Source organism: Rhinoraja longicauda, chromosome 11 (genome assembly GCF_053455715.1).
Source record: "Rhinoraja longicauda isolate Sanriku21f chromosome 11, sRhiLon1.1, whole genome shotgun sequence".
Lineage (NCBI taxonomy): Eukaryota > Metazoa > Chordata > Chondrichthyes > Rajiformes > Arhynchobatidae > Rhinoraja > Rhinoraja longicauda.
The window spans coordinates 25,560,051-25,577,199 of record NC_135963.1 but is presented as its reverse complement, the minus strand read 5'-3'; the positions used below and the strand labels follow the sequence as shown (position 1 = coordinate 25,577,199).

Sequence of the window (17,149 nt, the reverse complement as noted above, 5' to 3'; positions counted from 1 at the left end):
AATTAAATAATAACATTAGTCATCTTCCTATACCTCACTGACAAGCTGGTAGTAAGCAATGTAAAATTCGGCCAGATTTACTGTATCTCGACAGTTCATGCCTGGGCAGTTTTCTCAGTTTATACCAGTTGTAACTATACTGGCACTGTGGCTGGTTCTGGAGCATGGGTTCTACAACCGGGATGATACTTGGCCCTATACATTATTGCTGTAATGACACAATATTGTGGCCTGATTTGAAAAAAATATCCGTTAACTGTCATCATTTCTCACCTGCCTAACATTTAACTTTCACCCCACTGCCTGCTGTGCTATAGTGTCTACCATCTTTCCAGGGGGACACTGAATTGAGTGTGCTCTGCTCATGTGGAGATAATTGATTGCTTGTATATTTTTCCAGTGTCCTGATCTGGCTTGATTTCTGATTAACAAGTAGATAATCTTTTGTAAATAAAAATACTATGAAAAATATGAAATAAAACCAGAAATTGCTGGAAACACGCAACAGGCTAGGCAGGTCCATAAACTGAAATGTCAACTCATTCCACAGATGCTGCCTGATCTGCTGAATGTTTCCAACTTTTTCTGTTTTCGACCATATCGGACCTGGATGGGATTACTAATTGACATGTCTTTTTCTTTGCAATGGTTAAAATACCATCTTTAGATATTTGCATTACGGTAATTAATTGCATAAAATTACAGTTTTTATTTTTTGGATGGTCTATATTTAGGATGCAAAGTTTACTGTGGTACTTGAGGAAGACTTGGATTTCTCGGTGGACTTTTTCAGGTGAGTGCAAAGAGCAAACTTTTGTTTCTATTTCGAATGGAAAACATCACCAAACTAAGCATTGTGAAATATTGATATTTTTAAACATATTTAGTGTTAAGTTTTGAACTTTAAATTCCTGCAAAATTTCTTAAACTTGAATGCTGAGCACCCCATTGATTAAACCTTATAACCCTTGCCAATAATTATTCTCTGGAAAATTTGAAATCCCAGTGTATGTTTTTCTAGTTATATTGTTTTTTATATATTTGCTGCTGGGTCTGGTCAAATGCGGGGTCCTTGTAATTATCATGTACTTTGGAATCTGTTTTCTTCTAGTTTTCTCAGCCAAACAATCCATTTACTTGAAGAAGATGAAAGTTTATATTGCATATCTGCTTGGAATGATCAGGTAAGACATTGCTAAACCTCATCTGGTTGAGTTCTATTTTAACTAGATCGTGTGCATGTATGAATTGAGACTTTGAGGCTTATTGTCATGTTGCTTTGAAATGTATTTTTGGTTGGGATTGATAAATTAGCTATTTAGCCATATCTGAGTGTTGTGCTCTGCTTCAACTGTTGGTATTGTGACTGCAGAGCAATTTTTGGGCATGAGTTTTCTTTTAACATGTGCACTGAGGTACAGTGAAAAGCTTTTGTGTGATAACCAGTCAGCAGAAGGACAATACATGGTTACAATCGAGGCATCCAGATTGTACAGATATTTGATAAAGGGAATAACGTGAATAATGTTTAGTGCAAGATAAAGCCCAGTAATGTCTGATTAAAGATAGTCTGAGGGTCTCCAATGAGGTAGATATAGTTCAGGACTGCTCTCTCGTCGTTGGTAGGATGGTTCAGTTGCTCGATAACAGCATGCAGACTATAGTGCAGATGTGCATCATCAAGTAGCTAAAGATAGGAATTGATGAGTTTGCTGTTGGAAATGTTGCCCATCTAAATTACTATATTGAATTTAAGTTTGAAATAATTTAGTTTTTTGCCAAGGTAATTGGAGAAGGTTGCCATAACATTAGATTATTGTGCGAATCAATAGAGGAGATTGCAGGGGTCTTGGCGAAGATTTGTGTAACCTCTCTAGCTGCAGGCAAGGTCCTGGAGGACAGGTGAGCAGCCAATGTTGTTCCTTTGTTTCAGAAGGGAAGTAGAGATTATCCAGGAAATTAAAGGCCAGTGAGCCTTGCATCAATGATTGGGAAGGTATTGGAGAGAAGGATTTACAAGCATTTGGAAGAGAATGGGCTAATTAGGGACAGTCAGCATGGCTTTGCCACAGCAGGCCATGTATTATGAACTTGATTACGTTTTTTGAGGAAGTGGCAAAGGTCATCAATGGGGGTAGGGCAGTGGATGTTGTCTACATGGATCTTAGTAAGGCATTTTATTAAATTCCCCATGGTGAGCTGATCCGGAGGATTAAGATGCATGGATCCACGGTGACTTTGTTGTTTGGATTTAGAATGGGTTTACACATTGAAGACAGGTTATGGTGGAAGGGTGTTATTCTGGCAAGAAGCTGTGACCAGTGGAGTTCCGAGGGGGGTTTGGGTGGGGACCTTTGTTCGTAATATATATAAAAGACTTGGACTCAAATGTAGATGTGTTGGTTAATAAGTTTGCAGATGACACCATATAGTGGAGTTGCAGACAAAGAGGGGAGATGTCAAACTATACAGCAGAATATGATCAGCTACAGGAATGGGCATAGAAATAGCACATGCAGTATAAATCAAGCAAGTGTGAGGTGTTGTGCTTTTGGCGGTCGAATGTAAGGGGAGAGTGCACAGTTAATGGCAAGACCCTTAACAGCATTGGTGTACAAATGGTTCTTGGGTTCTAGTTCATAGTTCCCTGAAAGAGGCAACATAAGTACATAGAGTGATAAAGAATGCATATGGTGTAATTGGATTGTTTTCTCTGGAGTGTCAGAGCCTGAGGGGAGACCTGAGAAATATATAAAATTGAGGGGCATAGATAGGGTAGACGGTTGCAACCTCTTTCTCCAGGATCAAGGACTGGAAGATGCAGCTTTAAGATGAGAGGAGAAAAATTTAAAGGAGATGTGCGGGTCAGGATTTTCTTACAAAGAGAGTAGTGGATGCCTGGAGCACTCTGTAAGGTTGGTGGTAGAGGCCTATACTATAATGCTGCTTAAAAGGCTTTTAGATAGGCACGGATATGAGAATGGAGGGATATGGATCACTTGCAAGCAGAGGAGTTTAATTTAATCTTGGCATCATGTTCAGCATGGGCATTGGTCGCTGAAGAGCCTGTTTCTGTGCTGTACTTTTAAAGTATTTTGATGCATGAAAGTTCTCACTAGTTGGTGGTTTTGCTTGCTGCTCTACAGATCATTCAATACCGATTGCTGTTATCAGACCAAATAGTATTTCAATGACATTTTGTAAACCTTAGGGTTATGAGCACACAGCGGAGGACATTGCTCTGCTCTATCGAGTGGAAAGTATGCCAGGGCTTGGCTGGGTTCTAAAGAAGAGCCTTTATAAAGATGAACTGGAGCCAAAGTGGCCAACACCCGAAAAGGTAAGGTTGGTTTAATCCCTAGTCCATAAATTCAAGGTGGTTGTCTGTGCATTGTTCTAACAACCATTTCCATTTTTCGATAATGATCATTTTGCATGTATCAGTGTAATAAACTGAACAACTTCTGTTCTCTCCCCTCTCTTTGCAATTCGATGCAGGGAAAAATGTAAATGTTGCAGCTTCAATTTTTTAATAGGTTTTCCAGAAAAAGTAAGCTCCTAGGAGAATAAACCACTGAATAGATTTTCTGACCTCAACAGACAATATACTTTGGTTGAGACTGTCCATCAGCTATTTCCCCTCTTACTTTGGACTAATTCTCTTCCATTGCCCAGCAAAAAAAATAATTAAAAGAAACCGCAATAACCTATCAAAAACCCCAAGTTGGCATGCTTTGAATAACCAGATGTGATCTGGAATATGGTGTAATATTTACTGCTGCTAAATTGAAAGAGTTAATGCAAATGCTTGACCTATTGAGCACAATTATGAGTGGTTAATCATGGGAATTGTGCTATCCTATAAAACAATGTCTTTGTGGATTGTTAAAGTATAATAATTGTGGTCACAGTGTTGTCAGAGGTTATAATAATCAAAGCTGCAGACAAAGTATCATTGAGAAATCTTAACTTTTAACATGAATGGGAAGCGCATTCATTCTCATCGACTCAAAGCTTACAATACATTAAGAATAATATTTGAATATTTCACTAAATTCTAATAACATGTATATTACATAATTGTTAAGTACAAAGGCCAATTTGCCAAACCTGTGGTTTCTGGAATAAGTCAGCCTGGGTGAGAGAACCTGAATGCTTATCATCTTGCCAGGTTTTTGGCAACATATAGACAACTGCTGTCAAAATCCAAGGCGCTGCAAATTGTTATGCAGTTGTACACTAAATGCCACAGTTGGTGTACTCAGAGTTTATTTTTTTAACATCAGTAGAGAGCAACTTATTTCACAGTGGTTCCATTAGCATTTTTTGATAGGATTGCTGTCAATATAATTACTATGAGTTGAGTGTTTTTTAAATACTTAATCTTTATCTTGCAGGTCTTTGTCTGACTCAGTTCTGCAGCACCTCAAATTGTGTTCAGATCATGTTGTGGCTGGTTTCTTATCGTCTCTGACTGACATGACACAATTTCTCTCTTTCCTTTGGCTCTATTCTTATAAATCCTTACCATCAAAACATAGTGGTTTGCCATTGAACAAAATGTTATGTCAATTGAGTATTTCAATACAGTGACTAATCTAGCAGTATATACTCTGACAATTGGCTCACAATTTAATGTCCGTTGGGCATTTCAATACAGTGGCTAAACTAACTACTCTGATAATTGGTTCACCTGATAGGATCCTCCATTCATTTGCAAAAGTTATCAACATTATTCCACTACAATATGTACCTCTGGACACGAGAACAGTAACCTTGCATGGATTCCCATCACTTTCAAATAACGTCATCCAAATTTGGGCATTTCTCATTATCACTGGCTAAGCAGTGAAATATTCCTATCTAATATTATCGTGAGAGCATTATCTCAAGGACTGAAGCAATATGAGAAAACACCACCACAAGCTGTGTCCTAAAATCAATTAAAAGAATAATAACCAGTTAATACTATATTAGTAGTCGTAATATCAGACCACAATTTATTTTACAATTAGCTGCAGTTTTTTCGTGCCAAGTGAACTTTTAATTACATTAAACATTGTACACTTTGTCTACCACATACAAAATATTTATTTCACATGCAACTTGAAGAAAAATCTTTCTTATTTCTTGATGAGTACCTGATTCATACTTCTGAGGTACGAATTCATGTTGTATTTGCCAACCAAAATTAAAAGTTTACCTTGGTTAATGCACCCTTATTGTGCATAATATATTACTTTTGATTGAAAGCTAATGTTGGGAGCAGTTGGCTATACATTCTGTACCTTGGATGTTTAGTTTAATTCAGAGATTATCCACCGGGTGGCGCCAGCAATGGCTGCCTTGCCAACAGTCTGTCTGTCCTTTCCTCCTTTGTGCCTGTTTTGAATGTTAAATGTATGTTTTTAGTGTTCTTTAGCTTGTTTTATGTGGGGGGGGAAGAGTTGGGGGAAACTTTTTCTAATCCCTTACCTCGATGGAGATGCGTTTTTTTTTGTATCATATCTTTGTCCGCACTGCGGCCTAACATCATGGAGTTGGTGGCCTTTGCTGGAGATCTACTGGGAGCTCCATCGGGGGAGCCTGCGGACTTACCATCACGGAGTTTGGGATCCCTGTCGGGGTCGGCTTTGGGGCTCCAACCGTGGGAGCCTGTGGGACTTTTAACATCGTGGAGCCCACAGTCTGGTTAGAGACCGATATCGGCGACTCCAGGCCGCAGGAGTTTCGACCGCCCCAACATGGGAGTTTTGATCACCCCGATGAGGGGGCTTCGACCGCCGGCTGCGGATGGTTCGACTGCCCCGACCGTGGGAGAGTAAAGAGGAAGGAGATTGAACCTTCACAGTGAGAAATGTGGGGAATCCGCTGTGGTGGATGTTTATGTTAACTTTTATGTAGTTCTGTGTCTTGTTGCTTTATTTTTAGTATGGCTGTATGGTAATTCGAATTTCACTGTACCTTAATTGGTACATGTGACAATAAACTAAACTTGAAACAGGCCCTTCGGCCCACCGAGTCCGCACCGACCAGCGATCCTTGCACATGAACACTATCCTATACACACTAGGGACCATTTTTATATTGATACCAAGCCAATTAACCTACAAATCTGTATATCGTTGGAGTGTGGGAGGAAAACGAAGATCTCGGAGAAAACCCACGTGGTCATGGGGAGAACGTACAAACTCCGTACAGACAGCACCCATGGTCAGGATCGAACCCTGGTCACTGGCGCTGTAAGGCAGCAGCTCTACTGCTAAACTGCCCATGTATTGTTTGGGATGTAAATATAAAACTAGCTTTTTTTGTAGATGAAGACATTTGAATTTAAGTTCTGATTTCTCCACAGCTGTGGGACTGGGACATGTGGGTGAGAATGCCCGAGCAAAGAAAAGGTCGGGAGTGTATTATCCCAGATGTGTCCAGATCTTACCACTTTGGCATTGTTGGACTCAACATGAATGGCTATTTTCATGTGAGTAGTAGACAGTTATATTAATATAATAATGCTGCTGTGATAGAAATGTTCAGGGATGATCAGGCCAGTTGCCTAGTAACTAGTCACTAGTATGGAGCAGCTGATGTATGCTGTGTTTTTTCTGATTGGCTCGTGCAGTCAACAGTACCTTTGACAGTGGCTGATTAAAGGGTAATTTGGGTGTGACTTTAAACTGCTTTAAGTAATGAGTGGAATTTTTGTTGTTCTCCATTGATTTAAAATAATTCTAATTATTTTTGTTTTGAAGGAAGCCTATTTCAAGAAACACAAGCTCAACACAGTTCCAAATGTGCAGCTCAAAAATGTAGATAGGTATCTGATACTTTCATCTATTCCTTGGCTTTTACCACATATTATTTCCCATGTTGACTGGTGTGCTTTATCTTTCTAATTTTGCTATCTGACTTCTGTACAGCAATTTTAGAACCACAAATCAATTCAGGAGCTCTTGTAGTTAGAACATTTTATGCTAATGATTCCTCAGTTCAAAGCCACTTTGTTTTAAATGGTTAGTAAATGACTTTGCATACTCACAGGCTCAAACTTGACATCTTTTACAGTTTGAAAAAGGATGCTTACGAGAATGAAATTCACAAACTGCTAAGGTAAACTAGTTGTTTTATTGAAAAATAAAGCTTGCCATCTCGCATATTTCCAGTTGACTGTAAAACAAGCTGTATTCTTGTAGCTTTTTCTATTTCATGCATTCTATGCCATTTTTTACTTCAAGCGTTCTATGCCAGGAAATGATTTTCTCACTATGGTACCATTATATTTAATAAGCAGTGATCAAGTTTAATCATGTCTTGGTTAAACTACATTATCAATTTTGCAATTTGTTGAATAAATGAAAATTAAACCTCAAAACTCTGTTTTTGTAAACCTTTTGAATTGCTAATATTGGTTGCATTTCCTACAGTGAGGCCAAGGTTCTAGACCATACCAAAAACCCTTGTGAAGATAGTTTCATTCCAGACACTGAAGGAAAAATCTATCTCATGTATATTCAAATGGAACAGGAAGCTGATTTTACAACATGGACACAATTAGCAAAGGTAAGAAAGATTTTCCTCATCTGGTTTGTGCCTTCAAGAAGTGACTTGAGGAGAGGCATGGGAAATTATTTCAAAATTAGAATGAGCAGGCACTGCCTATTGGCAATAAAGTGGGGGAAACGCCACATTCTGTTGCTATGCAGCAGATGGAATGTCGGGCAACCATGCGGAGTAAGGAATGATAAGCCTGCGAGGAACCTAATAATTAAAAATATAATGGAATGTGAATCAAGAATATTGGGGGAATGAGTAAGAAGTTTCCAGACAATACCACAATTGGCTGCAATGTTGGAGACACAGAGGCTGCAAATGCTCAAGATTCTTGAGCAAAAACAATCATTGGGAGGATCTCAGCAGGTCCGGCAACACGTGGAAAGAAATGAATAGACAATCTTTAGGGACCTTTCTTCAGACGTGTGATTTTTGTATTATTGATAAGAAGCTGTAGAGTGCAGACAAATATCAGTGATTTGGTCAGGGATGAAGAAAGGTGGCAATTGGAATCTGTCATTAGGATTTGTGGAGCTGAGGGGTGCAAATAAGGCAAAGGAATATAAAATAGAAAGATATGATGTGTGGAAGACCAGATGGATTATAAAAGTACATTCTATAAATTCCTCAAGACAGTATGCATGTCAACAAGGCAATTAAAAAGGTAGTTTATTAACTGAGGAATAGAATATAAGAAAGGGGAATTCATGCTGGAACTGTGAAGCATTAAGCCTATAGTTAAAAATTGTTTATATATTTCCAGTCACTGCGTGGTAGGATTTATGTGGCAGCACTAATGAGAAGATGTACAGGTAGATGCCTGGGCTAGAGAGAAATAGAGGAATGATTAATTTGGTGGTTATCATTTTCTTTAGACCAGAAAAGGCAAAAATATTTAACCAGGGCGTAAAAAAGTGAGTGGCATTCCTCTATTCAACTTTTGCTTCGCAGAAAAATTGCCTGAAATGTAAAGTAGCAGGATTAGAAGAGACTTATGGATATTTTTTTCCACTTAAGTGTAGGTGCGGGCAGAAGCTCTTATTGCATTTAGTTGGTGGAAGGGCTGTAACCTGCAAAGCTGTGAGTAAAGAACTGGTTACTTTGTACAGCGTTTTTAACTAGTGTAAATGAGATAGCCCAGCTAGTTGCCTGTGAGGTAAACATTAGATTTTATGAAAGTTGTGCTTGGGATAGCTAATCCATGAGACTTGCAGTGGCTCAATTCGCAAGGTTGCCTCTCGTTTTATGGGGAAATCCAGACAAAAATATTCACGACCTAATCTGAATGTGATGCCCAAATCTGACGTGAATGCTGCTAATAGCTCCTGAAGCATTGAAACCCTGGAATGTTGATCTGCCAGTTGATCTGCCAGTTGATCTGCCAGTTGATCTGCCAGTCGATGCAATAATTTATTGCATCGAATGGAAGTCGCATTCACAATCTCGTTGTACCCCTGTACAATGACAATAAAGATATATTGTATTGTATTGTATTGTGTCTCTCTCAGCCAAATCTCTGTAATGGCCACAACATCATAGTCTCAAGCACTGATCCACAATCTGTGGCTCTCTGGCAGTGTAATGCTGTTACTCACATCCATCTTGCACTTGAATCTCTTCTGGTGTTCCAGAAATTGTCCCAAGTTTTTTTCCCCACACCCTGGAGGAGGTCTCTTGTTTGAGTCTAAATTAGAAGTCAAATGTAATTTTCAATTAAAAAAGACACAAAGTGCTGGTGTAACCAGCAGGTCAGACAGCATCTCTGGAGAACATGGATAGATGACCGAAGATAGACACAAAATGCTGGAGTAACTCAGCGGGACAGGCAGCATCTCTGGAGAGAAAGAATGGGGACGTTTCGGGTCGAAACCCTTCTGCGGCCACAACAAACTGAGGAAAATCACCCTCTCTTCCCTGTATCTACCTATCACTCACCAAGCATTGTCCTGCTCCTACATCTCTTCCAGCTGTCTCCTATAGACGCCCAACCACAATCAATCTGAAGAAGGGTCATCTATCCATGTGTAGGAAAGAACTGCTGATGCTGGTTTAAATCTTCAGACTGGCGAAGGGTCTCGACCCGAAACGTCACCCACTCCTTCTCTCCGGAGATGCTGCCTGTCTGTCGAGTTACTCCAGCATTTTGGGTCTACCTTCGATTTAAACCAGCATCTGCAGTTCTTTCCTACACATGGATAGATGAACCTTCTTCAGACTGATTGTGCTTGGGGGGGCTGTAGGAGAAAGCATGAAGAGATGTAGGAGCAGGACAATGCTTGGTGAATGCTAGGCAGATACAGGTGAGGAGAGTGCGGGGAGGGGGGTGATAGGCAGATGGTTGGCCAGAGATGAAAAGACAAGAATTGTGGGATAACAAAGGAAGAGTGCGAATTCTGAAGCCTGAGGAAAGGAGGGAAGGGGGTAGCCATAGGGAAGAGAGGGTGCTTTTCCTCGGTTTGCTGTGACCTCACTCTTGTAACGGAGGAGGCCCAGGATAGAAATGTTAGTATGGGAAGTAGAGTTTAAATGGTTGGCAACCGGGAGATCCAGGCGGCCTTGGAGAGCAGGTGTTGGGCAAAATGGTTGCTGAGTCTACACTATGCCTCAACAATGTAAATGAAGCCACACCGGAAACACCGGATACAGTAGATGAAGTTAGAGGTGCACGTGAGCCTCGCACCTGGAAGGATTGCTGGGGTCCTTGGATAGATGTAAGGGAGGAGGTATAGGCTCAAGGACCTATATTCATTCCCCTAGCTGCACAATGCACACTTATGTCCTCATCTCACACTTTTTGTCTTTTCATCCCTGCCTTTTGTCCAACCATCTGCCTATCAATCCTGCCCCCCTCTTCCCTACCCGAATCTACCTATCACTTGCCAGGCTTTGACCTGCCCTTCCTCTCTTCGAGCTTTCTCTTTCCCCCCCCCCCCCCCCCCCTCTCCCCACCACAATCAATCTGAAGGGTCCCGACCTGGAACATATTCTCCAGAGATGCTGCCTGACATGCTGAGTTACTCCAGCACTTTGTCTTTTTATGTACACCGGAAAGTGAAAGCAATTTCTTGTTTCTCAGTCTGTTTCACCTCCTTGAAATTAATCCCATCCAACACTGAAACTAGCATTGGACATAGTCCAAAAGATCTTAACTCGGGTAATTCCAAGGAGGATTAGAGTGTGTCCTCTTATGATTACCTATAGAAATTAGATCCATATTCTTTAGCATTTAGAAGAATGTGGGATGATCTTATTGAAACATGCCATCCTGAGGGCCATGGCGGGACAAATGTCAAGATGTTTCCATTATTAGGAGATCTTGAATGAGGAAACAAGGTTTCCAGAGATTGCAAGAGGAAATAACAAAAGTTTTGAAAGATCAAAGAATAAAAGACTGGGGAATTGAGGCTGATCAGTTGTAGTCACATTAAATGGCATGACAGGCCTGAGGGGCAGAGAGATATGCTCCTTTTTTTTCTTATTTTCCTTATCCTCACAACCCTGTAGTTTGCACAATTAATTTTGAAAGTTGTCATTGAATTTGCTTCCACCCACCTTTCTGCAAGTGTATTTATGATTGTAGCAACTTGTGTGTTTCAAATTGCCTCTGTTGTAATAAAAGCAGGGATTGCTGGAAATACTGGGTTAAATGCATGTGTGGAGATGACAATCAAGTCATAATTTGCATCATTATAAAGGAAAGGTTTGAAATGTTTGAGCTAGTTCCAATGAAAGCTCACCCACATGAACCTTTAAACTCTTTCTCTGTGTGCTGCCTGACATGCTGAATATTTCCAACACTTTCCTATTTTACTACTGATTTCCACCATTTTTTGGCAATATGATATCTTCAGCTTTCTCCAATTGCTGTTATTCTGAATCTCATTGCTTTATGATGGTACTTTTTGTTTTAATTCACCATCAATTCCAACAGCAAACAAATGTCCTCTTAATTTTAGTTGAAGGAAAACAGACTGCATCTTATTTGGGGCCTCCACATAACTCAAGTCCCGCTTCTCAGATACAATCTGCTATTGTATTTCTTTGCTCTGTCCGGTACATTACCATCCTGTCTGAACTAGTATCTGAAATCAAATTAATAAAGCTCGTTAGTTTTGTTTAAGTTCAGCTCAATTTTTTTTCCAATCTCTGAGTCTATTAATAAAGGATCTGTGTTGTTTTCTCCTTTGGGTAGACATGATATAATGGAATTCTAATGATGTGGCAAACAATTATTCATCAACTAATATCAATGATACAACATTCTCGCATTGGTTAAATGTGATCATAAAGGTTATCACATTTGTTTAAAGCCACTGCATTTGCATGTGTTGTGACGTTGACTGCACTCACAAACACAAAGGCTGTGATTGTGAACAGTGCCATGCAAGCACGTGCACTCTCTTGCTTTTTATCCATCTACGAAGAAATGGTTAAAATAAATAAATAATAATTGCAGAAAATAACATGTTATTGAATGTCTACGTTTCAACTATCAAAGGTTGTTTCAAAGTAGAAGATTTTGTCTATTATTGATTTTTTTCTAATTATCTAACAATTGCTGTGATTCTATTTTCTAGTGCCTGCACATCTGGGACCTAGATGTCCGAGGTAACCACAAGGGCATGTGGCGGCTGTTCAGAAAGAAGAACCACTTGCTTGTTGTGGGGACACCTTCCTCTCCTTATTCGTAAGTATTATTCTCCCATTCAGAACATTTTTGATTTAGCATTTTTTAATGTAATTAAAAATTAATTTGAGAATATTCTGATCAGATGTTTCCGTCACTTAAAATTAACCATATTGAATAGCTAAATGCAGCTGCATTATATTGTGGACCTGTTGGGCCCCAACCTCTCCTGCATTGGTGCAGCACCCTGTCCTCCCCCCCCCCCCTCCCCTCTCTCCTCAACCCCCCCCTCCCCTCCCCTCTCCCTTCTCCCCCACTGCCCCCTCCCTCCCCCCCTTTTAAACTTTAAAATGTGAATAACTTAAAAAATATAACACCGATTTCAATAAAACTACTTGCATTATCACTAAAGTGACAATGGTGAGTAAGGTGGGCCTAAAATTGCGCGCTATCGTGTACCGTTTTGGGTGAAATTCAGTCACAAACAAGATAACAAACGAGAGTTTTAGTATATAGATGATGGGTCAGGGCAAAATGCAATTGCTTTGGTTGCATTAAAATGGAGTGAAGCCGTAATCAACTTGCCACTTAAAATAAGAAATTCACCTAATGTCCGATTGAAATTTTGTAGACATTTGAAATAATGTATTTTTTTTACCAGGGTAAAGAAGCCAGCATCAATTATCCCAATATATATTGAGCCACCTCCAAAGGAAGATGTGGAATTGAATTAAGGATGGCATTTGAGGAATTTACTCATCATTTCCATGACTACTTTGTACCACTAAATTTAACGTAATATCATGGTGTTTACATGTTGGTTTTTAAAGATCCACTTCAAGTAAAGAAAACAGTTACCAATGGCTAATACTTGATTAATTGTACTACTATAGATTTTTATAAATTATGGATTGATATTTATTTTACATGGATGCTGAAACTGCATTTTCTGAAATATTAGCAATGCCAATCATTTGATTTGTTACTTTAACTGGTTATCCAGGAAATTATGAATGGGGTCCTGATTTATTCACGCTAAATATAATTGAACCTGGCGAAACCGATTACTTCAAGCGAGCATATTTCTTGCGTCATAAGTGTTTCTACTGTAATTATCTCTTGCTGTATTGTGTACGGCATAACAAATTGTTGACCAGAATTGTATTATCACGTCCTCAAATTCTGCAAATATGTAAAGTACTAAATATGTTAAATGATTTTTAAAAAATGATTGGGGTCAGTTTATTGGGAGTAGGATATAGGAGGGAAAAGATTTTTATCCTGTTGGACGGAATTATTTAAAAACACATCAAGGAGCAGCAGTACAATCTAACACAATATTATAGACTGGAATTTCCAGGTTTCTATGTATTTAATTAACCCCAGCTTGGACTAATCATGAAATCTTATTTAAAAAGCTTGTTTATTTGCATTTTTTGAACTGGGTTGGATTATGTTGACTATTATAAATAAATGCTGTTTATAATTGTATATAATCAATGAAGGAACTAGTAAGATATTAGTACCTATGAAACAATAATTGCTGCCATGGTGTGACAGAAAATCTCCTGAGGATTCCCTGGATGTTTAAACCATTTAGTTCAAACATCAATGCAGGTACTTTTCCCTTTGCAGTGTTTAATTTTACCTACTTTGTGCTCCAGCACAGTCCGAACAGTTATTGTGTATTGAATTGTATAGTTTAATCTTTCATTGCTTCAAAATCAATGAAATGACTGGCTTGAATTTACAGTTCATAAAGGAGTAATCCTAGTTTTAAAAAATGTGTTTACAACCAACATTAAAGATGCTAATGGTTGATGGGTTGTGGGGCCAGAACATGGGTGAGATTTTGAGCACTAAATATTTAACTTGACATGCAATTTATAGGATCTATTTAGATTTTCCACAAAATATGAAAATCAGAATCCTTTATAGTATTGTGAAGGATATTGAACACAAGACATATTGATCTGCACAGTTTCGACTTCTATTGAGTTGAAATGGTTAATGCAAATGATTTATGTGGCATCAATGTTTCTTTCATAATGTGACATTTACGACAATATGCTGGAACTGAGAAATAAATGTTCTATTATAAAATGCATCCCTAAAAGAATTTCACATGTAGAAACAGACTTATGATGAGCGAGTCCCAGTCCTGAGGTGGCAGTTGCTGTCGAGCGATCTATTTGGACAGTTGCTGAAAGATGTTTCAAAAAAATGTATAAATCTACCAAGGTAACAAATAATGCTCAAGATAATTGGACACTAGTGACTTTAAAATCAGTTTGTGGTCATTCCCTATAATTCTAAGTTTGTAAAAATGTTAGCTTTCAAATTGCCAAATAGATTATGCCTCTGCTTAAGTACTCAAAGGTTTCTGTTATCTTTCGAAGCTGTGTTGAAGTCTGAGTTTCCTAATTTGTTTGGAACTTTAACTGCTGTGGTGAAGCTGTCTTCCCCATCACAGTCTTGAATGATTCATTTAATGAGGAGACTGCAAATTAGTACTATTCCAAATCTTCAAAAAGCTGAAACTTATAACAGAGGCTCTGCTTTGTTATGTATGCTCATTTTTTTGCAGAAGATGGATGATTCGATGCAAAATAAATAGATATTTTGTGCTTAAGAGCAAAATCAAATGTGGCTGAAGAATATTTTGCTATGATGTATTGCTTGGCTTGACTCCCTTGAAGTGAGTTGAGTTAAGTTTGCAATAATTGTTAATGCATGATTTAATTAGATAATGGCCCTACCACAAGAAATGTGCACGATGCAACATTTTCAGTAACTTAACAGGATAGCAATTTTCGGAACTTAATTACTAAAAATTGATTCTCTTCAGACACAGAGGAGAGGGTGAAAATAATTGGAGTTCTTGCATCAAAATATATCTGCCAGATTTGGCTTTGGACCTTTCATGAGACCAAGGCGAAATTAGTATAAACACAAGGGTACCTGACCCTACAAAACTTTTAATCATCATTCTTAATATAATTTGGGCAATTTTTCTTTGCACATTTGTGATTGCTCTGTGGGGACGATGCAATATAAATGAAAGTTTCAAAAATAGAATTAGAAGAGCCCAAAAGGAGTGTTTGGATATAAGGCTATTTAAGCTTGTGTTTTGCATCTACTTGATAAAACGAGGCCACAACCTATTGGTGTTAAATGGTTTGGTTTCAGTTTTGCTCAATTCACCATCAAGGCTTCATTTGTTGAATTTGTCTAGTGGTTTAGTTTGATGGTGTGAATGTGGTTGACTCCTGAACTGCGATTAAGTATTCAAAACTGCAAAGGTGGATCCTTTCGATGAACAGAAACTTTGTGCTGTATTGTCCTCGATGAAATGCTACATTTCTAAAGCTCAATATTATTTTGCATCGTCCTTGTGCATACATTGCCATTTTGGTTGTGTTTCTTTAACCTTGGTAATCCAGATTTCTAAACCAGGACTGAACTGTTGGCAACAATAAATGCATTGTATTTTCAATCATCCAATTGATTACATGTGAATGCTGCACTGTAAACTCATCTGCACAATGAACATCACACTGCCTCCTCCAATATATTAATCTTATTTTTTCAAAACCTTTTGATTTTTTGCTACTGCATGGACTAAACATAAAGGAAAAAAAATGTGTAGGTCATGATACTATACAACCGTCCATTAGTTTTGGTGAGCATTGTAATAAAGCATTTTTGTATACTGTAAATAGGCATAAGTGCAGATGATAACAATTAAACAATTGTACGTTTTCCATACATTGCTTGATTCTTTCCATACGTCTTATTTATGTCCACGTATTTTGCAAGTTACTTTTTTTAATTGGTTATCATATTGTTTGCAGGGATATTAAAGAATTAGCACTGTGAACCCAAATTTTAAGACTGCTAAACCAGTTTAGTGTGAAAAATGCTGGCTCAAGGTCATTTTTGCTTGATTCTGAAGCTTGTCAGTTCAAGACTTGCACGTTATTTGTAAACCTATCGGACCCTCAATTGTGGGAAATTCCCTTACACTCTCAGTGGAAATATTTAGATTATGTATTTAAACGGAAAGTTGACTCAATCCAATATTAACGAGGCTGCAATGATGCAAATTTCCGAGGTGCATGGTTTAGTTACAGAATTTGGGTACCATTTTAACTGTAAGGTTACACAGCAGAAAATGCCAAGTAAAGTTTAATGGTTTTGGCTGTGTAAGTTTTAGACATTTTAGAGATTAAAATGTAAATTACAGTGGGGCCAATATGTCAAAACGTAAACATATCAGTAAATGTCCTAAAAATGTCTAAAAATAAGACGTCTGTCAGCGACACCTACTATCTTTTGTTTAGCTGCAATACGACGTGACCAAATTTTTGCACTGAATCTATTGCAGTCGTGGCTTTAACGGTGATTTCCGATTAAGCAGGGTCTTGAGCCAGAAATTATGCTTTGGAAGTGGGTGGTTTGCTAGGCAAATGAAATGGGTAGCATATTGGCCCCACTGTAATTCATGCTATAATGAGGTTTTGTGGTAAGTGACCACGTGGATTCTGCTTTTACTCTCCTGCATTTGTTTGTAGTCAGGTAATTCAAATAATATGATTGGTATCAAGTTCTGTTCATGTGACAATTTGAGATTAAAAAAAAATATTCTAGATCACACCCCATCAATCATTCTTCTATGATTGATACAAAGCAGCTGCCGTATGGACCATCTACAAAATCTACAACAGTTACTCACTGAGGCTATGCCTACTCCATCACCAAAACAATGGTCTGTTCTACATTTTCCTCGATCTGCATCTCCTTTGATTTCTTACGTTTCCTTATCTCTGTAACTCCTCTCCCCTGAGTCTGAAGAAGGGTCGTGACCTGAAACATCACCCATTCCTTCTATCCAGCGAGGGTGCCTGTCTCGCTGAGTTACTCCAGCATTTTGTGTCTAGCTTCGATGTAAACCAGCATCTGCAGTTATTT

The 17,149-nt window shown here is 38.5% G+C and overlaps 1 protein-coding gene across 1 annotated transcript in view; it reads left to right on the top strand.

The window, feature by feature from the left end:
• pomgnt1 (protein O-linked mannose N-acetylglucosaminyltransferase 1 (beta 1,2-)) overlaps positions 1 to 16,232 on the top strand; it is a 38,426-nt gene extending 22,194 nt beyond the window's left edge. The window contains exons 13-21 of the mRNA XM_078408497.1: positions 735 to 793; positions 1,112 to 1,184; positions 3,212 to 3,340; positions 6,356 to 6,481; positions 6,753 to 6,817; positions 7,066 to 7,110; positions 7,425 to 7,560; positions 12,129 to 12,238; positions 12,840 to 16,232. Coding sequence (XP_078264623.1) covers positions 735 to 793; positions 1,112 to 1,184; positions 3,212 to 3,340; positions 6,356 to 6,481; positions 6,753 to 6,817; positions 7,066 to 7,110; positions 7,425 to 7,560; positions 12,129 to 12,238; positions 12,840 to 12,912 — 816 coding nt within the window. The 3' untranslated portion in view covers positions 12,913 to 16,232. The remainder of the gene's footprint in view (positions 1 to 734; positions 794 to 1,111; positions 1,185 to 3,211; positions 3,341 to 6,355; positions 6,482 to 6,752; positions 6,818 to 7,065; positions 7,111 to 7,424; positions 7,561 to 12,128; positions 12,239 to 12,839) is intronic.
• Positions 16,233 to 17,149: the final 917 nt, after the last annotated feature.